This window comes from Hypomesus transpacificus, unplaced genomic scaffold (genome assembly GCF_021917145.1).
Source record: "Hypomesus transpacificus isolate Combined female unplaced genomic scaffold, fHypTra1 scaffold_170, whole genome shotgun sequence".
In the NCBI taxonomy this organism is placed as follows: Eukaryota; Metazoa; Chordata; class Actinopteri; order Osmeriformes; family Osmeridae; genus Hypomesus; species Hypomesus transpacificus.
The window spans coordinates 44,735-65,934 of record NW_025813728.1 but is presented as its reverse complement, the minus strand read 5'-3'; the positions used below and the strand labels follow the sequence as shown (position 1 = coordinate 65,934).

The following is a 21,200-nucleotide window of genomic DNA, read 5'->3' as shown; positions in this document are numbered from 1 at the left end:
TCCCAGTGTTTTGTATGACAACAGTAAAGGAGCTAGCCAGCAAAATCCGACCAGCTGGATAGCAACACAATTTTAGTGATATATTTGCTGTTGCTGGAATATGCGGCGATGCTATTGCTACTTTGGATCCAAACGAAGTATTTGGGTGACTGGGGACGGTGGAATCTAACCATATGGAATGCACTCGTGTAATCATTTGAGGTGAATTGTTTGCACAGGACTGGTGCAGAAGAGGCGTCGCTTGTACCTTGCTAGCTATAACGCTAGCCACGCAGAATTGGACTAAAAGCTGCTCGCTAGGTAACAATCGATGTGGGATATGGTATTGTATGATACACTGTAGCGACACTGGGCTTCTTGTCAATTCCAGAGGACACATTGGACGCAAACCAATGTGATCAAATTTTGTTTTGCTCGGCTGCTACGGCTAACCAATTGGTCACCGTCTTGGATGTCACAGCCCACGAGACAACGCTTGTGGCGACTCGCAGTAGTCACGCGATGCCGAGGATCGCCTTTGGCCTGGAATTACATGGGTATAACCGCATTCACTTTTTGATGCAAATCACAGAAATGTGAGTTTCTCTGGACAAGCAAGTTCTAATGTAATATATATTGGAAGCAGCACTACTTGCAATCGCTAGACATTTGTTAGCTTGAACGATGCCCACTAAGACCAGGCAGCATCGCCTAGCTACAAATGCTAAACCGCATAGTTGAACGCGAAGGACAAGTTATTGCAAAAAGCACTGTACACTGCTAGCGAAATGTTGAACAAATCAAACTCCAACTATCGTGAACTCGTTTGTCGCCCAATCAGTTAACCTGGCATCCTATTTGTTTTACTACTGTAGAGTGCGTGGTTGTAGTGTGAGACCGTTGAGACTAGGACCACAGGACGTCGGTAGCTGTCTGTCTGACAAAGGGAACCCAGATCGGAATAGAAGGGATTCATGATCATGCATTAGCTACTGTTGTTGATCCAACACTACTGAACTTGCCCTGTCAAGGAACCTGCTGTGTCTAAAATTAGGTTCCAGCGGAGAAAACCAATTTACAGGGGATAAAGCCGGACAGTGGAGTGGTCTAAGTCTAGCTTGCTTACTGGTGTGCACTGTTAAATAAGCTGCAGGTTTCTCGGTACAGGCTGGCTAAAGACTACTGATTTAAGTTGGCTTGGGTACAGAAAATCAGTGTTATCTGCATGAGGTAAGTCTACATGCATTCGTTATGGTATATCAGTGCACTTTAAGGCGTCTAAACGAATAATACAAAGCTTGTAGTCCCAGTAACTCGGCCTCGATACATTATTGATGACAGCTTGGCTACTCTCCTTCCTCCCATTTTTACCGAAGCCGAGACACTAGATCAAGCCTCAATTCGTAATTATCAAACACTGGTCTTAAACTTTGTGCAAGCACCCGAGTAAGGACAGACTGTCCTTGGGATACCACGCACTTAGTTTACCTTTCGCGCGTGCGAACAGATGCGGTAGGATACCACAGCACACAGACAAGAAGTAAAACTATTCGAATGGGAAAATGAGGATGGTTTCTACAGATCTCACCGGACACAATAACCTTCCCAAAAGCTGACGCTCTGGTCAGACGTTTGGGCGCTGTGGAAAACTGGCATCGAAACTTGAAGAACAAGAGGAGAAGACATGGTCGCCTTGTGACGGATAAATAGTCCTACTTCACGAGATCGCCTCACGGGACTGTCTCAAGCAGCGACCATGAGTCTCCGCCAACCGACCTCGACACTGGACAGGTAGGCACTGGAGATGCAGCTCATGTTAACTACGATTTTAGAGCACAGAGGGGGTTGAACAAAAGCATTAGAAAGATACCGATTTGGCTACTACGGAGCAGGGAAACAGAAAAGGACAAAGATATCTGACTGATATGGAGGGGAAAGCGAAGGGAGGGCAATTGTCAAGTGGAGACAGGTGTGTAAGATTCGAGGAGTTGAAAAGGCTGTCAGGAAGCGACAGAGGAAATCCCCTTTGTATCCCGACACTTCATCTTTAAAGTGCGTGCTTGATTTTTGTACCTTACACACCTCAGCGCTTGCCATGTGACAGCAAGGCAGACATTAGGGAACACTCCCAACATGCCCATGTACAATGACCATACAATTAATTGACCTTTAAACGGGTACTTGCATGCTTGAGCTTGTATACTCCGTTCCCCTCAGCACACAACTAACTACTCAAACTATGGTGGTCAGTTACAGAAGAACAAATATCCAGGAAAACAGTACTTGGTAGAAAATAAGCTTATTGGGAGGGACAAAGACAGACAGCACCAACAAGAAAGTCATATTTTCAGTCATATTTTCAGTACTATTTTCAAGTCAGTACTACGTATTTCCAAATGCTAACCACAAGTATTTTCTCCTTAAGGCGCAGTCATATTTATATTCTTAACTTCTTTTTTTTTTTCTGCCTTGGCCTTTCCCACCCTCTGTATTCATGTTGTTCTTCTCTCTTCTCTGGCACGCTTCCCTATCAGCCCTTTCGCTGCTTGGTGAGTGTTCTGACTGAGCCGTCCTGAGAAGTGAAAGCCACACAAACGACCACATGAGCACCGTGCTAGTGCTGCCAGTGTACTTCATGGGCTCTCGCCCAATCTCTCTCTCCCTCTGCCTCTCTCCCTCTGCCTCTCTCTCTGCCTCTTTCTCTCCCTCTGCCTGTTTTCTGTGTATGTCTTGCCTCCTCCTCTCCTGCCTCCTGCAGTTTCTGTAACTGCATGTATCCTGTGCAGATCCTCTCCTCACCTCAGTCAGGACTCATCCTCCACCTGAAGCTATGTCTCTCTCTCTCTCTCTCTCTCTCTCCCCCTCCCTCTCTCTCCCCCTCCCTCTCTCTCTTTCCTACGTCCTCCTCTCCGCTGTCTCTTTACCTCTCTCTCACCCCTCTCTCCCCTCTGTGGCCCCACAGTTGCCTACTCTCCCCTTCTCCCCCATGGCCTTGTCTTCACTTTCATCCCTGCTCCCTTTCCCAGGTCACAATCTCACCCTTCTCCTTAACCTTCTCCTTCAAATTAATTTCTTAATTTTCTCCACCCCCCCCCCCCCCCCCCAGGCTGAGCAGCCTGACGATAGGAGATTCAGAGCGCAAGACCTCTGCTGGCCAGCAGAGGGAGCCGGCTGTGGAGGTTCCCACTGAGAGCTCAGGTAGGTGGCCAATTAACGCTGGGATCAGTGGGGTTTAATGTTGAGTGACGCCAGCTGACCTTCATGGTTTCACCCTCTCTCTGTCTCTGTCTCTCTCTCTGTCTCTCTCTCTGTCTCTCTGTCTCTCTGTCTCTCTCTCACGCTCTCTCTGTCTCTCTCTCTTCCCTTCACTCTTTCTCTCTCTCTCCCCGTCTCTCTCTCTCTCTGTCTCTCTCTCTGTCTCTCTCTCCCCCTCGCTCTCTCTCTGTCCCTCTCTCTCTCTCCCTCCCAGGTCCAGGGCTGGTTCAGAGATGTGTGGTCGTTCAGAAGGACCAGCTGGGCTTCGGCTTCACAGTGTGTGGTGAGAGGATCAAGCTGGTCCAGAACGTCCGACCAGGTCAGGATACACACACACACGGATCACACACACACACAGAGCACACACACACACAGAGCACACGCACACACCAGTCATATCTGTGTTTGTGCTGTGGGTCCTTGCAGGTGGAGCAGCGGTCAAGGCTGGAGTCCAGGAGGGAGACAGAATCATCAAGGTTATTTAATAGTCTTATAAGTCTTCAGCTCATTCCACTGTAGGACAGGCTGAATGACTGTTATCACTATAACTAATGTCTCTGTCTCTCTCCCTCTCCCTATGTCTCTCTCTCCCTATGTCTCTCTCTCTCCCTCAGGTTAACGGCTCTCTGGTGTCCTCGATGTCACACCAGGAAGTAGTGAAGCTCATCAAGTGTAAGTAGGGCTCTCTTACCAGTATTACAGTGATGAGGATGAAGGTGAGGATGATGAAGATCTGAGGTGCGCTGAAGGAGTGAAGTGATCCCTTGGGCCAAATATTAGAGCATGAAATCAAATGCCACTCCTTCCTTTCCGTCTCCAGCTGGAACGTACGTTGCCCTCACCCTCCAAGGCCCGCCCCCTTCGGCCGCTGCCCTGCCCCTGGAGCCCCTCCCCAGCGACCTCCTGCCCAACCAGAGGACATCTCTGGGGGGCGAGGCCCCGCCCCCGCCGCCCCCGCCCCTGCCCCCCGGTCTGACCAGCACCCCCTCCCAGAGGATCACAGGTCCTAAACCCCTCCAGGTCAGGACCTTCACACACCTGGCTTTGTGTCGGACGGGTTCCAGCACACTGAAATACTGAACGCTTTCTCTCTTTGTCTGTTTGTCTGTGTCCTCTCTCTCTCTATCTCTCTATCTCTCTCTCTCTCTCTCTCTCTCTCTCTCTCTCTCTCTCTCTCTCTCTCTCTCTCAGGACCCTGAAGTGCAGAAACACGCCACTCAGATCCTCAGGAACATGCTGCAGCAGGGAGAGGCTGAGCTGCAGGTACACACACACTCTCCTCTCTCTCTCTCTCTCTCTCTCTCTCTCTCTCTCTCTCTCTCTCTCTCTCTCTCTCTCACTCTCTCTCTATGTCTCTCTCTCTCTCTCTCTCTCACACACAGAACAGAAGGGTCTCTTCTATGATCTACATATGCGAGTCAGCTTGACCCATCGTCAGCCAAGCAGCAACCCGCTGACATTCCTCCTCTGATCCCCTCAGGACCTGATGGAGGAGCTGTCGCGGAACCCCTCCCCCTCGCTGGAGGAGCGAATCGAAAGTGCCAAGAGGCGGGCCCAGCAGGTCCGCGTCAAGATCCAGCAAGACCTGGTGAGGTGTCCCGTTTCCATGCCGACGGACTCGGTCCTTGTCGTGTAGTGCAGCGTGTCTGACTTACATCCTCTCTCTCTCCAGGACGGGACGAGATCGGAAGCTGTGACCAACTACCTGATAGCAGGCGAAGGTGAGGTCCTGTCTCTGGTCTGTCTGTGTGTGTGTCAGATATACAAGATGTCCTGTCTCTGGTCTCTCTGTGTGTGTGTCAGATATACAAGATGTCCTGTGTGTCAGTGGTCTTTGGTTGTGTTGTAGAAATGCCTAAAACAGATTGTTGTTGTCTTGGCAGGTCGGTTGTCAGTGGACTCAAGTGAAGGAGACTTTGAGGTGAGAGGGGCCGTTCCTTAAGACAATGTGTGTGTGTCTGTGTGTGTGTGTGTGTGTGTCTGTGTGTGTGTGTGTCTTGGTGTGTGTGTATTTGACAGATCGAGAGGAGATCTGGGCATGGCTAAAGTGGACACATTTGAAAAAGCGAGTGTGTGTGTGTGTGCACGTGTGTGTTTCTCCTTTTCAACCCATCCCTCACCCCCCCACCCCCCTCCTCCCCCAGGCATGTGAGAGCCCCCACTCCTCCCCCTCCTCCTCCTCCTTCAGGACCCCCTTACACAGGAGACAGGCCTCAGACACACACATGCTCTCTGACTCGGTGAGACACACACACACTGACACTCTCTCTCACACACACACATACACACACACACACACTCTGACACTCTCATACACACACACTTGAATCTCTCACAAACACATTCACACACACACACACGTTAACACTCACTCACTCTGGCATACACTCACACACACACACACATCCCGATACATCCAAACCCACTCACTAACATTCTTGCTGTTCTGGTGTCCGTCCGTGTGTGTGTGTGTCCGTCTGTGTGCGTGTGTGTGTGTGTGTGTGCTTGTTTGTGAAGGGAGGGAAGGCCCAGATCATTGGGCCGGAGGAAGAGGAGGAAGAGGAGGACAGCTACACCATCAACGAGGTGAGACACACACTTCATCACAGCTGCCTCACTCAGGACTCATCCTCCACCTGAGGCTCTCTCTCTCTGGCTCTCTCTCTCTCTCCGTCTCTCTCTCTCTCTCCGTCTCTCTCTCCGTCTCTCTCTCTCTCTCCGTCTCTCTCTCCGTCTCTCTCTCTCTCTCTGTCTCTCTCTCTCTCTCTCTCTCCCTTTCTTTTTCTGCTCCTCCTTCTTCTACATGTTCTTCCATCATTCCCTCTTCCTCCTCCTCCTCCTCCTCACTACTGTCCCCCCTCCCTCCCTCCCTCCTCCAGATGGACGGCCCCTTCCAGGATATTGAGCTGCTGAAGTCTCGGCCGGCCCACATGACTGTGTTCATGAGATACGTGTTCAGCCAGCTCCTGGACCCCAACCCTCTGGTCAGAAACCCCCCTGGAAGCAGGCTTTAAGATGCTCACTGCCCCACCTGGAGGCCTCACCTGACACTGTGTGTGTGTGTGTGTGTGTGCCACAGCTGTTCTACCTGTCAGTGGAGGCCTACCTGGGCTCCAGTCCTAAGGATGCCCGTGGCCTCGCCCCTCAGATCTGCTCCCACTTCCTGGACCCAGACGCTGTACGCTTCCCCACTTCCTGTTTCTCCTCCCTCACACACACCTCTCTTCGTCAGCATGTGTAGCCATAGCGTCAGTAACCCTGCAATCAAACGTGATCTTTTGTGTTTTTGTAGCCGCTGAAAATCAGAGTTAGAGAAGAGTACCTCACAGATATAGGTAAGCTGCCTTTTTATTATTGTGGTGTTACGGTGTGTTGTGTCCCCCAGCCAGTCTGACTGGGGTGTTACGGTGTATTGTGTCCCCCAGCCAGTCTGACTGGGGTGTTACGGTGTATTGTGTCCCCCAGCCAGTCTGACTGGGGTGTTACGGTGTATTGTGTCCCCCAGCCAGTCTGACTGGGGAGTTACGGTGTATTGTGTCCCCCAGCCAGTCTGACTGGGGTGTTACGGTGTATTGTGTCCCCCAGCCAGTCTGACTGGGGTGTTATGGTGTATTGTGTCCCCCAGCCAGTCTGACTGGGGTGTTACTGTGTATTGTGTCCCCCAGCCAGTCTGACTGGGGTGTTACGGTGTATTGTGTCCCCTGCAGAGGGTCGTCTCCACGCCCAGGAGGACATCAGAGGGCCTCTGTCAGAGCTGCAGCAACAGGTCCTCCCAGACATCCAGGAGCAGATCCTGGACTACAGGTACCCCGGCTGTGTGTGGCTGTGTGTGTCTGTGTGTGTCTGTGTGTGTCTGTGTGTGTGTGTGTGTGTGTGTGTGTGTCACGCGTGTTCAAACATGACATTGCGTGACATTGTGTTGTGTATGGACTTCCTGTGTGTGTCTTTTGTGAGCGATGGTTAAACGCTAGCGTGTGTGTGTGCAGGAACAAGCAGATGATGGGGCTGGGCTCTCTGTTTGGAGAGGGAGACCTGCAGCAGCTGGACGGAGACCCTGCCAGGGAGAAACAGGTGGTGGACAGACAGGTCACAGCCCTGTGGGAGCTGCTGTGAGTACACACACACACACACACACCTTGTAGTATTAGTCCTGTATCTGGTCTTAGATGTCTGACACACACACAGCAGCAAGGCTATTTGTAGTCTAGAATCAGTCTAATTGGTGGAGACAGCCATCCGTCAACCGGGTGACTCCTCCCCCCCATTTGCCTAGCAACATGGTAAAGAGTTTGCAGGCCAGTAAAAACCTTGTGTGTGTAAGCCTGAGCCCCTTACTGCTCTGGTGCTGTAGAGACAGGTGGAGCCGTAGCAGGGACAAAGGTCAGCGTCACACACACTCTGCCACATGACATTTACACACACACACACACACACACAGCCTCCCATCACATGACTGCTCCAGACACACTCAGGCTAGTTTCTCACTCGGGTGGATTAGAGGCCGTCTGGTTCCTCCTGGAGAAAAAGTTCTAACGGACCAACGTGTCATTTCCTCCCGCAGCTCCAAGCACGAAGAAGAGCGCAGGTAAGCAGAGCGTCTGCTGTCCTCCTCTCTGCTCTCCACCTCCCTCCTGTCTGACTCTCTCTCTCCTCTCTGACTCTCTCTCTCCTGTCTGACTCTCTCTCTCCTGTCTGACACACTCTCTCTCCTGTCTGACCCTCTCCCTCTCTCCTGTCTGACACTCTCTCTCTCCTGTCTGACTCTCTCTCTCCTGTCTGACACACTCTCTCTCCTGTCTGACCCTCTCTCTCTCTCCTGTCTGACACTCTCTCTCTCCTGTCTGACTCTCTCTCTCCTGTCTGACACTCTCTCTCTCCTGTCTGACTCTCTCTCTCCTGTCTGACACACTCTCTCTCCTGTCTGACTCTCTCTCTCTCCTGTCTGACACTCTCTCTCTCCTGTCTGACTCTCTCTCTCCTGTCTGACACTCTCTCTCTCTCCTGTCTGACACTCTCTCTCTCCTGTCTGACACTCTCTCTCTCCTGTCTGACACTCTCTCTCTCCTGTCTGACACTCTCTCTCTCCTGTCTGACACTCTCTCTCTCCTGTCTGACTCTCTCTCTCCTGTCTGACACTCTCTCTCTCTCCTGTCTGACACTCTCTCTCTCCTGTCTGACACTCTCTCTCTCCTGTCTGACTCTCTCTCCTGTCTGACACTCTCTCTCTCCTGTCTGACACTCTCTCTCTCCTGTCTGACTCTCTCTCTCCTGTCTGACTCTCTCTCTCCTGTCTGACTCTCTCTCTCCTGTCTGACACTCTCTCTCTCCTGTCTGACACTCTCTCTCTCCTGTCTGACTCTCTCTCTCTCCTGTCTGACTCTCTCTCTCCTGTCTGACTCTCTCTCTCTCTCCTGTCTGACTCTCTCTCTCCTGTCTGACACTCTCTCTCTCCTGTCTGACACTCTCTCTCTCCTGTCTGACTCTCTCTCTCCTGTCTGACTCTCTCTCCTGTCTGACACTCTCTCTCTCCTGTCTGACACTCTCTCTCTCCTGTCTGACACTCTCTCTCTCCTGTCTGACACTCTCTCTCCTGTCTGACTCTCTCTCTCTCCTGTCTGACTCTCTCTCTCCTGTCTGACTCTCTCTCTCCTGTCTGACTCTCTCTCTCCTGTCTGACACTCTCTCTCTCCTGTCTGACTCTCTCTCTCCTGTCTGACACTCTCTCTCTCCTGTCTGACACTCTCTCTCTCCTGTCTGACTCTCTCTCTCCTGTCTGACTCTCTCTCTCTCTCCTGTCTGACTCTCTCTCCTGTCTGACTCTCTCTCTCCTGTCTGACTCTCTCTCTCTCCTCTCTGACTCTCTCTCCTGTCTGACACACTCTCTCTCCTGTCTGACACACTCTCTCTCCTGTCTGACTCTCTCTCCTGTCTGACTCTCTCTCTCTCTCCTCTCTGACTCTCTCTCTCTCCTGTCTGACACTCTCTCTCCTGTCTGACTCTCTCTCTCTCCTGTCTGACTCTCTCTCTCCTGTCTGACCCTCTCTCTCCTGTCTGACACTCTCTCTCTCCTGTCTGACTCTCTCTCTCCTGTCTGACACACTCTCTCTCCTGTCTGACCCTCTCTCTCTCTCCTGTCTGACTCTCTCTCCTGTCTGACTCTCTCTCTCCTGTCTGACACACACTCTAAATGTTTCCTGTTGCGTTTTCTATCTAACATTGTTCCCCTCCCCTCTCCCCCTTTTTTCCTTTCTCTTTCCTCTTCCTCTGCCTGTCTGTCTTTGTCTCCCTCCCTCTCCTCTCCCTCCCCTCCAGTTCTCCCCTGGCCTCTGCAGTGCTGCTCTACCTGCGCCACTCGGGGGTGAAGCTGAGAGACTCCAGGGTGTTCCCCGGCCTCGCCACCGAGAGGGACAAGTGGCTCGCCTTCTTCCCCAAGACCAAGAAGGTGAGGAGGGCTCACACACACACACACAGAGACCTATACACAGAGACACACACGCACAGAGACACACGCACAGAGACACACGCACAGAGACACACGCACAGAGACACACGCACAGAGACACACGCACAGAGACACACGCACAGAGACACACACACACAAATGTATTCCCATTCATTCTATGTTCTCACACAAACATGCACGCTCATTTTCTCTATCTTTCCCTCCCTTCCTCACCTCTCTCTTCCTTTTTCCTCCCCCCCTCTATCCTCCTTCTCTCTCCCCTCTCTCCCCCCCCCCCTTACTCCCCCCCCCCCCTCCTCGGGCGGTGTTCTCCCTGCAGCTGAGCAGCACCAGGAAGGAGAGAGACGGAGAGGACAGGAAGAGGAACCCCATCCTCAAGTACATCGGCAAACCCCGGAGCACGTCCCAGTCCAGTAAATACATCTACACACACTCACACCCACACACACACACTCCTCTCTCTGTCTGCCATTGGACCTGGAATAATTGATCTCTCCCCCACAACACCATTCTGATTTCAGTTCATCATTCTTAGAATCCATTTTGCGTTTATTTTATTTTTGTCTCTTTATCCTTTCGATTCCCCAGCGTTCCACATCCCGTTGTCACCTTCCGAAGGTACATCTCTTTCTTTGATTTGGATCTTTTCTTCTTCTGTTGGCTCCCCCCCCCCCCCCCCTTGTTCTTCTCTGTTCAGAGTGAGGCTGCTGCTGTGGCTCACATCTGCTCTATAACCCTTTCCTGTCCTTTCTCCTAAACTATGTTTGTGTGTGTGTGTGTGTGTAAATATGCCTGTATTTATGTGCCTGTGTGTGTGTTTGCCTGTGTGTGCCTGTGTGTGCCTGTGTGTGCGTCTCCAGTCCGGCCGGGCAGTGTGAGGAACATCATCCAGCAGTTTGAGAACCACGTGGAGACCCCTGGAGAGGAGGGGGGCGACGCCGACCCCCAGAGACCCTCCAGCAGCCTGGGGGAGGAGCGCATGGACAGGTGAGGGGCCGGAGGGGGGGGGGGAGGCTGTATCGATGGGTGAGGTGGGGTGTCTGTGGGACTGTGGGTGGTATGTTGTTGTGGGTGTGTCCTGACCTAACCCCTCTCCCTCCTCCCTCTCTCTCTCTCTCTCCCCCTCTCTCTCCCTCCTCTCTCTCTCCCTCCAGTCCCACGGTCTCAGTCCGCCTGGCTCGCAGTGAGTCGCTGAAGGCGCAGGGGGAGGGGCGCCGGCGGGGCGGGGCCCCGGGGGCGGAGTCTGTGCCCCGTTCCCGTAGCGACGTGGACATGGAGGACTGCGGGGAGGAGGAGGAGGGCGAGGGGCGGGGCCTGAGGCCTCTGCAGCACAGCGCCTCGTCCTCCTCCGGCAGCTCTGCACGGTGAGGCACACACACACACAGAGACACACACACAGTCACACTTACACACACACACGCTGGACGATGTTGTGACGCTCGTGTACTGGTTCTGTCTGCAGGTCCCTGGAGAACCCAACCCCTCCATACACACCTCGCTCCACACGGAGGTGGGTCCACACGGCTGTGTGTGTGTGTGTGTTCTGTCCCTGTGTGTGTGTGTGTGTGTGTCCCTGTGTGTGTGTGTTCTGTCCCTGTGTGTGTGTGCCTCTGGATGCAGGCCTAGTCACTCTCATGTCTGCATCCATGTTGCGTTTTATCCCCGTATGTTTAATACTGTGTGTGTGTGTGTGTGTGCAGGAACGTGGACACGCCGGCGGCCCTGCTCCCGGACGCCCCGCCCCTGGAGGAGGAGGTGTGTGAGGTGCAGAACTGGCAGGACACGGTGCCACCCCACCTCCTCGCCACGCTCAGCTCCCGGGAGGCTGACCGGCAGGCCGTCATCTACGGTACAGAGACACACACACACACAGAGACACACACACACACAGAGACACACACACACACAGAGACACACACACACACAGAGACACACACACACACAGAGACACACACACACACAGAGACACACACACAGAGACACACCCTCACACACACACACACACACACACACACACAGAGACACACACACACACAGAGACACACCCTCACACAGAGACACACACACACACAGAGACACACACACACACAGAGACACACCCTCACACAGAGACACACACACACACAGAGACACACACACACACAGAGACACACACACACACAGAGACACACACACACACACACAGAGACACACACACACACAGAGACACACACACACACAGAGACACACACACACACAGAGACACACACACACACAGAGACACACACACAGAGACACACACACACACACACACACACAGAGACACACACACACACAGAGACACACCCTCACACAGAGACACACACACACACAGAGACACACACACACACAGAGACACACCCTCACACAGAGACACACACACACACAGAGACACACACACACACAGAGACACACACACACACAGAGACACACACACACACACACAGAGACACACACACACAGAGACACACACCCTCACACACACACACACACACACCCTCACACACACACACCCTCACACGCACACAGAGACACACACACTCGAGTCTCTCACAGAGACACACAACAAAGATCATGGTTAAAACTCACACCAAGAAACCAGGTGAATCATATTTATCTTCTCTGTCTCTCTCTCCCAACCTCTTTCCCTCTCCCTTCCCGCTCCCTCACACCCTACCTCTGACCCTCCTATCCCTCCCTCACCCTCCCTCCCTCCTTCATCCCCTCCCTCCCTCCTTCACCCCCTCCTTCATCCCCTCCCTCCCTCCTTCACCCCTTCCCTCCTTCACCCTCTCCCTCCCTCCTTCACCCCCTCCCTCCTTCACCCCCTCCCTCCTTCCTTCACCCCCTCCCTCCTTCCTCCTCCTCTCAGAGCTGCTGACTACAGAGTGTTCCCACCTGAGGATCCTCAGGGTTCTGGACCAGGTCTTCTTCCAGAAGATGAGGAGCGTGCTGAGCTCAGACGAGCTGGCCTGCATCTTCCCCAACCTGCCCCAGGTCTACAAACTCCACGGTCCGTCCCAGTGTTTGTGTGTGTGTGTGAAGCTGCTGGCCTGCTGGTGTGAACCCTGGCTCCCTAAGAGCCCCACTGTGTGTCTCATGTGTCTGTGTTGCTGCTGTGTTGCAGCCAGCCTGTGTGAGGCCATGAGGAACAGGAGGGAGACTCCCATCGTGCCGGTCATCGGGGACGTCATGCTGGCCAGGGTGAGTGGGCCAGGCTAGGCTAGGCCAGGCCCTGGCTCTCAGTAATGAGACAGTTCTCTGGAGGATGAGGTCCATCTCAACTCATCTGTGTTCTGATGGTGATGTAATGTGCCCCCAACCCAACTTTGATTGTCTGTGTATGGCTGTGTGTGTGTGTGTGTGTGTATGGCTGTGTGTGTGTGTATGGCTGTGTGTGTGTGTGTCAGTTTGAGGGTGCGGCGGGGGAGGAGTTTCAGGAGCAGGCGTCTCAGCTGTGCAGTCAGCAGTCTCAGGCCCTGGAGCTGATCAAGAACAAGCAGCGCAAAGACCCCCGCTTCGCTCACCTCATCCAGGTACACACACACACACCCCCGCTTCGCTCACCTCATCCAGGTACACACACACACACCCCCGCTTCGCTCACCTCATCCAGGTACACACACACACGCTGACATCACCCACACACACACACACACCCCTGCTTCGCTCACCTCATCCAGGTACACACACACACGCTCGCTCACATCACCCAGACACACACACACACCCCCGCTTCGCTCACCTCATCCAGGTACACACACACACGCTCGCTCACATCACCCAGACACACACACACACACACCCCCGCTTCGCTCACCTCATCCAGGTACACACACCTGCTTCACTCTGATAGATTGAACACACACACCTTCCTAACTGTGTGTGTGCGTGGGTGTTTGTGTGTTTGTGTGTAGGAGTGTGAGGCCAGCCCCCACTGTAGGAGACTGCAGCTGAAGGACCTGCTCGTGTCAGAGATGCAGAGACTCACCAAGTACCCCCTGCTGCTGAACAACATCATCAAACACACCCAGGGTAGGGAGCCCCACCCACCCACCCACACACACACACACACACACAGACAGCCTTGCGCTCCTGCCCAGTGGCTAACATCCTCCTCTTTCTCCCCTTCCTCCTCTTCTTCCTCCCCTTCCTCCTCTTCCTCCTCTTCCTCCTCATCCTCCCGTCCTCCTCTTCCTCCTCTTCCTCCTCATCCTCCCGTCCTCCTCTTCCTCCCCTTCCTCCTCTTCCTCCTCTTCCTCCTCATCCTCCCGTCCTCCTCTTCCTCCCCTTCCTCCTCCTCTTCCTCCTCATCCTCCCGTCCTCCTCTTCCTCCCCTTCCTCCTCTTCTTCCTCCCCTTCCTCCTCTTCCTCCTCTTCCTCCTCATCCTCCCGTCCTCCTCTTCCTCCCCTTCCTCCTCTTCCTCCTCATCCTCCTCTTCCTCCTCATCCTCCCGTCCTCCTCTTCCTCCCCTTCCTCTCCCGTCCTTCTCTTCCTCCCGTCCTCCTCTTCCTCCTCATCCTCCCGTCCTCCTCTTCCTCCTCCTCTTCCTCCTCCTCCAGCCGGCTCCTCGGACCTCCCTCCTCTACAGCAGGCTCAGGCTTGTTGCCGCGGGATCCTGCAGGCTGTCAACGAGGTCGTCAGGGAGACGGAACACCGCCAGAGGCTCAGCCAATACCAGCGCAGGCTAGACGCCGCCCCCCAGTTTAAGGTATCCTCCCCATCCTTCCAGCTTCTTCTCTTTATCCTTCCTGCCGATCTCATCTCTCTGTCCACATGAATCTAATGTTGTGATCTCTGCCTGCCTTGTCCCAGAGTCTGGACCTGACCTCCAAGAGGATGATCCATGAAGGGCCTCTCACTTGGAAAGTCAGCAAAGACAAAACCTTAGGTAAGGCAGCACTCCAGCTGTTCTCCTAACCCTGGATTTCCTATGCCTGGTTCTCCTAACCCTGGTTCTCTTAACCCTGGTTCTCTTAACCCTGGATCTCCTAAGCCTGGCTGTCCTAACCCTGGTTCTCCTAACCCTGGATCTCCTAAGCCTGGCTCTCCTAACCCTGGTTCTGTGTGTGTGCAGAGATCCAGGCCCTGCTGCTGTCCGACCTGCTGGTTCTGCTCCAGAGGGGCCCTGACGAGCGCCTGCTGCTGAGGGGTCCGTCTCGCTGGCTGGGGGGCGGCGGTGGGGGCGGCGGGGACACCAAGACCTCATTCAGCCCCGTGGTCCAGCTGGACTCCCTGCTGGTCCGGCCCGTGGCCACCGGTAAGGTCAAGGGTCAGGGAGGCTGTGGGTGGGGTGGGTGTGTTTAATCACCTGTTTGTCACTGTTGTGGATAGATGGGAGGAAATGTGGAGAAACGAGTGGTTGTGAGATTGGACAATGTAATGAAAATTAGGATGGATGTAAAGATGGATGCATGGGAAAAACACTACAGCTGCCTCTTACTTCCTGTGTGCCTGGTCTCCTAGACAACAAGGCCCTGTATGTGATCAGTACCACGGAGAGGCAGATATACGAGCTGGTGGCCAGGACGTCGTCAGAGAAGAACACGTAAGTGTCTCACAGCTGGTGTGGAACAACGTAGAACCTTCTAGAACCTTCACGTCTGCGATTTGTGCTGTTGTCTGTCAACTTTTGTATAGAGATTACTTTCCTCTTTATTCTTTCCCCAGATGGAAGGACTTTCTCGAAAAGACCATCTCATTGGTTGCCAGTTCGTCACCTTTGAGCAATCACAGGTCCACGCCTACATCGTGAGTATCTAGTGTGTTACAGTTCCTTGCCATCAAGCATACTGAAGGATTTGTACACCTAACAGTTTGTTTCTCTCTCACCACCCCCCCCCCCCCCCCCAGCTCCCCCAGTGTTGGCAACTCCTCCCCCATTTCAACAGGCAGCCACATCTACCAATCAGGTGAGAGATGTTGTTCAAGCAAGAAATTCATGTTGGATTTGTTTGTGACATTTTAACATGGTTTGTTTCAATCTCCTAGACGATTCCATGACAGAAAGGTCGGTTTCCATGGAGACGGACTCCCCCAACGACGACGGCGCGCTCACACCCACCACGCCAACGGACCAATCAGCATCTTTCCTCTGCAGTAATGGGCGGGCAGTGGGCGTGGCCGAGGCAGCGCTCCAAGATGGTGAGGAAGCAGCCAGTTATATCATAGCTAGGTCTTAGTTAATTAATCAATAATATTTCTTAACAAATGTTACCAACTAATTAAAACATTTTATCAGTTGAAACATTAAGGCTGCTGATTTTCCGAGACCTAGAAGAGGATGGGTGGAGCCACAATTCAGGTGAAACGCCCACCAACGAGACAGCCAATGAGAAGAGTCCCTTCACTGACAGACAGAGGCCAGAATCCTCAGAGACTGTCCCGGGGGTCAGTCCCAACCAATCGAAGGCTGCGTCTGAGGAGGTCCCGCCCCCGGAGGCGGAGCCACAGAGTGTTCACGTTGTCAGGAAAGGTAACAAAGGGGGTTACAAATTACCAGAGCACTAATATTGGACTACTCCGTACAAATTCTATGAATCTGTTGCTTTGTGGAGCTTGGTGTCTATTCTGTCCTTATCCAATCTTTTCACAATAATAATAATAATGGATGGACCACTCTCCACACGAGTCCCGCATGAACACTATTCTTTATGATTCTTTTATTCTGCTGCTTACTCTCTCTTTTCTCTGCCTGTTTTTTATTTCACAACACTCTGAATCGCTTCTCTCTCACACACACACACACACACGCTCTCACGTCTACTCACCTGCACCCAACACTGACACTCCCATGTTCCTATGAACCTGTGCGCTCACACACACACGCACACACACTCTCTCTTCTTCACACATCTGTCCTCCACGTACAGCTTTGGTTGCGGGCTCTTCCTCTGTCCCTGATGACATCACTGATGATGTCAGCCTCCTCTCCAACCAATCGTGTGAGCCGAGAGACGTGGCCAGTGCCCAGGGTAACGACAATCTAGCTCACGTCTGAACCTCCATCCCAGATTTCTCTGGGCTCCCTTTCAGTACGCTTCATAATGCTGTTGTTGTCAGGCTCAAGTCCATAAGGCATAGGACAGGACAGGACAGTTCTTCAAGGCAGCTTTGACGTGCAGTGAGCAGGAATGTGTAGCGTTTAGGTTGAGTTAAAGCTGCTGTTGTCCCTGATCTCTCTCTTCTCTTTCTAATCTCTCTCCTCTCTTCTCTCTGTTCTCTCATGGCTCTGTCCTTTTTCTCGAATTTCTCTCACACTCTCTCTCTCTCTCCCATGTCCTCTCTCTCCTCCATCTCTCTTTTTCTCCTCTTCTCCTCCTCCTTCCGTTGTCTCCTCCCCCTCCTCCAGGTAACACCTTCTACCTGGTCATGCCCGGTGAGCAGGGAGAGAGCCACACTGACGAGCCCGCCGCTGAGCATGCTCCGCAGGAAGAGGAAGTGATGTCATCCCCCGTCCGGTTGGCGGTGGAGGAGGAGGAACAGGCGCAGGTTCACATCCCGCCCAAGGTCGACCAATCAGGGCCCACGCTGCCGAGCGGGGAGGAGGAATTGGGCCAATCACAAAGCAGGCGCCAGAGTCATGTGATCAAGAAGGTGGACGAGATTTTCCACACGATCGAGGAGTTGATGGGCAAGCTGCACCGCCTGAAGGTACAACTGATGTACAGACACACACACACACAACATGCAAACACACACACACAACATGCATACACACACACACAAATCCATACACACACACACACACACACACAACATGCATACACACATACAACATGCATACACATTTGTACTCATCTTGTAAGTAACCATGTGAGTCTTTCATGAGACAACATCAGAAACATTCTACAATTTTGACTATTGTTCTAAACCAGTATTATTCTCAATGTCACGGTAGCATTATTGAGTGTGTGCTGATTGGCTGTTGGTCCGTCCACCTGACAGGAGATAGAGAAGGCGCACCAGCAGCTCCTCCAAACACTCAGTGAGCCAGCTGTCAATCAAGAGCCCGTGGACCTCCCCCGTATCCAGGCAACTGTGGCCAGGACGCCATCTCTGGATCGGGGCTCTGGAGAAGGTGAGGAAGAGGGAGGGGTCAAGGGTCAAACTTCTCTCTCCAGGCGTGCATGACTGTCCCAGTCTGTGTTGGGACACAGCATTAGAACCCCAACCCTTCTACAGTACACTGAGCTGCAGGCGTTTGGTCTGTTGTCATGGTGATCGTCAGCTCATGTTTGTATTTGTCTCTCGTCTATTGCAGGAAGTGAGAGAGGACAACTGGAACCTGTCAAGATTCAGTCTACAGGATTCTGACCTCACCTTAGAATGGACTAACACACACACACACACGCATCCACACCCACAGAGAATGGGACCCCAGCTGACTCTGCCCGGTTTACCCCAATCCCAGCATGCATCTGTTACCCCCAGAAAACCAGGAAATTACTTTGGCGTGACAACCACCCCTGACATTTAAGGACCCCACCCCCTCAGAGGGGACCAAATGACCTTTGACCTTTTAGGAGCAGGGGAAAGCTCATGACCGGGAGGGGGAAGGGGGAAGAAGGATGGCGGAATGAAGGAAACATACATGAAGAACAAGTGAGTGAAAGAGAAAGATTTGGAGAAGTAGCAAATGGAAGGAAGGAAGGCACACTACTGGGAGAGGAAGTATTTTGGGATGTTGAAGGAAAGTAGGGTTTGCAAAACTAGTTAAAGGATCGAGTTGTACACTGGGAAATGAAGGAAGTAAAAATTAAAAATAAAACAAAGTCGGATGAAGGGAGCAGAAGAGCGTCGTCGAGGTAATGTGACGTTACCAAGGACACCACTGAAGGACCCCCAGCACTTTACCCACTGCGCACCTCTCAATCTCTACACAGAACCCAGTCGATTTGTTTGGTCAGGAACTGGAAAGACCACATGCGCCATTGTGGACCAATGCGACTGCACACCTAGTTTGAGCCAAAATGGCGGACATTCTGCCACTGGCTGCTTTAAAGGACGCCAAAGGACTGTGTCTTATCAATTCAGGTAATTTGCACTGGGCCCTGTAGAAAGACAAGGGTCAACACTCAGAATGGGAATCATACATAGAGACTATATTCAGCACACGTCAGCGTTACTTCATTCATGTCACTCAACTGCTATGTTCAATCAGTACCAAAACACATGAGGAGACTGAACACTATGGAGGCGTGGCCGGATCCAAGATGTCCGCCGCGCTGGCCGCCACGTCACACTGCCTCTGGACAGCTGCTAAGCCAAGGGATGTGGGACCATCTGTGCGTTTCTCCAGCCAGCCAGCCTGGATTTTCTTAGCCACGGGTGGATGGATGTGGCTAACAGCAGGGCCTCGGTGCTGTGGATCACTCAGACACTGCTCAGTGATGCAGAACTGCTCAGACAAACAGGGATCACTACTACTAACAGAAAGGACTTAAACACTGTTATTGTCTTGTTTTTGTTTTTTTAAATTGTTTTGTTTCCCCCCCCAATCATGTTATATTTGGGTTTATTGATGGATACTATCACTACTGTTGTGCGTGCGTGTGTACATACATAAGCTCAACTGTGAACCACCCTACTTCCACCGTGGACCTAGATAGTGTTGGCAGCCTCACCAAAACCGGACTTTGGGCAAACACTAGAACTGATATGAGGGACGTTTGATTTGTGTCCCTGGTGGGCAACTTGTCTGATCTCCTCGGTAGCTACAGTGTGCTGGTGAAGTGAATCAAGCGCATCTCAGGTGTTTGACCAAGGTTCTGCACCAAACTCTGAAGGAACTGTGGTTCACTCCCAGTGGTATACCAATATATATATATATACCTGTAGTTACACATCCTATGCACAGATCCCCTCTATTTATTGTGGGAGAATAAAAGAAAATAAATCTGTAATTAGTTCTGAGAGTAGAATATGCAAATGCAGTGTCAACGACAAAATAAAATGACAGTCTGGAGGACAGCTAAACTTATGGTATTTACCGTAACGTTTTGGCTTGACAATGTTCACCTTAAAGACCGCTCAGTTCAAAACGTTGAGCTAAAGAACCTTACCTTTCTTTCACTTCATAAAAACGTCAAATGTGAACTCCCTGTCATTCTTTTGAGACGTTATAACCAGCAAACGACTGTGATACTAAGCTGCGTGTGTGCACGCTCCGATGTTGGAGGCGATACAGTGTTTTATTTACCATACCGTCGCATGGCAAAGACCTCCCGACTCGCCCTTCTTTCATTCTTGTTTGGACTAGGATTCATTCCCCCTCTATATTTCCTCCCCTTCAAGTAGCATTTAGCCATCTCCATTTTCTACCTCTATTCTTCTGTAAACTCTAATAGTCTTTTTCATACCATTGTCTTTCCTTTGATGTCTGGGTCCAGTTCACCTCGCTCATTACGATGTCACGTCGGATCTATAAGAGGTTATAACTGGCTGTAAAGACGTTTTAAACCGATCTGTTTTCTTTGTGAGATGTTGCACAGGGAAACCCTGCACAGTGCAAACTACTGTATTCATACACAGGCGTAAAGACCTCCTTTTTCTTTTTATATGGTCTCGTTCACTCATGTAATATAGAAATCACACCCCTTGTTTTATATATGTTAATCTTTCTGTAAAGCCTTAGTCCTGTCTTTGATTTTATTTTTGTAGATACGGTTAAAAAAACGAAAACAAATGTAAATTATTTTTTCTCCCCTGTTTTTAAGAATGGCGAGATTGTTAGCGGCACAGAAGGAAAATGAACTCGTGTTTTGTGACAATAAAAAATAACTGTTAAAAAAAGTATTTGTGTGAAACTCTGCTGTTTAATAATGTTGCCCTTCAATTTACACAATACTCTAATTAACACTATAGATTATGGGATATAGGCCTACAGTATATCCTATTATGTAGGCCTAGCCGTTTTTCTTGTTTAAGACAATATAGTTGAACGTAATTACATCTGGGAAAATGAAAACAACTTAAGTTTATTGTAATAGAAAATGTAAAGCTTTTCGCAGTTCAGCGTTGCACTGTATAGCCCGATAAATGTGTGTTTGTTTTGTTGAATAATGCAGCACAGGTGCTGCATGGATACTCGCGGAGGCAAGAGAAATCGCATCCCACGCCCTGGTGGTAACTGCCCCTGGCGTAGCGCTCGTTGAACCAGCTAATTATCACTGGACAATGATCTTTTATCCTGCAGTCTGGTAAAACTCATATCCAGTTCTGAGAAGCTGAATGGTGTATAGGCTGCAGTTTCTCGAGGATTTAAAATAGTATTTATGCCTATAGGCCTACGGACGTGTTTGCACCAGGTTATAACCTAGGCTACTTCTTTAAGCAGCGTCAGTTAAAACATGTTTGAGTGAGGCAATTTGGAAGTCATGGTTTATACTCTGAGTAGGATAGTTCGGGGAGAGTTATGCACATGTCAGTGTTGCAAGGCGTGCGGCGTGCACAAAAATCGAGTCAAATTCACAGATGGATCTG

General features: G+C 51.5%; 1 protein-coding gene across 3 annotated transcripts; it reads left to right on the top strand.

Annotated features, from left to right (window-relative positions):
* Positions 1-5: 5 nt before the first annotated feature.
* Positions 6-20,511, top strand: arhgef11 (Rho guanine nucleotide exchange factor (GEF) 11). Of its 3 annotated transcripts, XM_047051689.1 has the most exons (41): positions 6-1,770; positions 3,086-3,177; positions 3,449-3,553; positions 3,661-3,710; positions 3,849-3,906; positions 4,055-4,254; positions 4,426-4,497; positions 4,715-4,822; positions 4,907-4,955; positions 5,118-5,155; positions 5,379-5,474; positions 5,752-5,820; positions 6,114-6,218; positions 6,314-6,412; positions 6,527-6,569; positions 6,942-7,038; positions 7,221-7,343; positions 7,796-7,819; positions 9,547-9,676; positions 10,017-10,110; positions 10,286-10,315; positions 10,558-10,684; positions 10,852-11,061; positions 11,160-11,207; positions 11,398-11,546; positions 12,588-12,728; positions 12,843-12,919; positions 13,126-13,251; positions 13,633-13,750; positions 14,279-14,427; positions 14,532-14,607; positions 14,794-14,976; positions 15,183-15,264; positions 15,387-15,467; positions 15,570-15,628; positions 15,708-15,860; positions 15,958-16,191; positions 16,589-16,690; positions 17,068-17,369; positions 17,664-17,796; positions 17,980-20,511. In XM_047051689.1, exons 1-41 carry the CDS (start codon positions 1,736-1,738, stop codon positions 18,030-18,032), a joined length of 4,320 nt encoding a protein of 1,439 aa, XP_046907645.1. In that variant the 5' UTR covers positions 6-1,735; the 3' UTR covers positions 18,033-20,511. The 3 variants fall into 3 exon arrangements, with proteins under 3 accessions (XP_046907645.1, XP_046907646.1, XP_046907647.1); XM_047051690.1 differs by lacking the exon at positions 5,379-5,474; XM_047051691.1 differs by lacking the exon at positions 16,589-16,690.
* Positions 20,512-21,200: the final 689 nt, after the last annotated feature.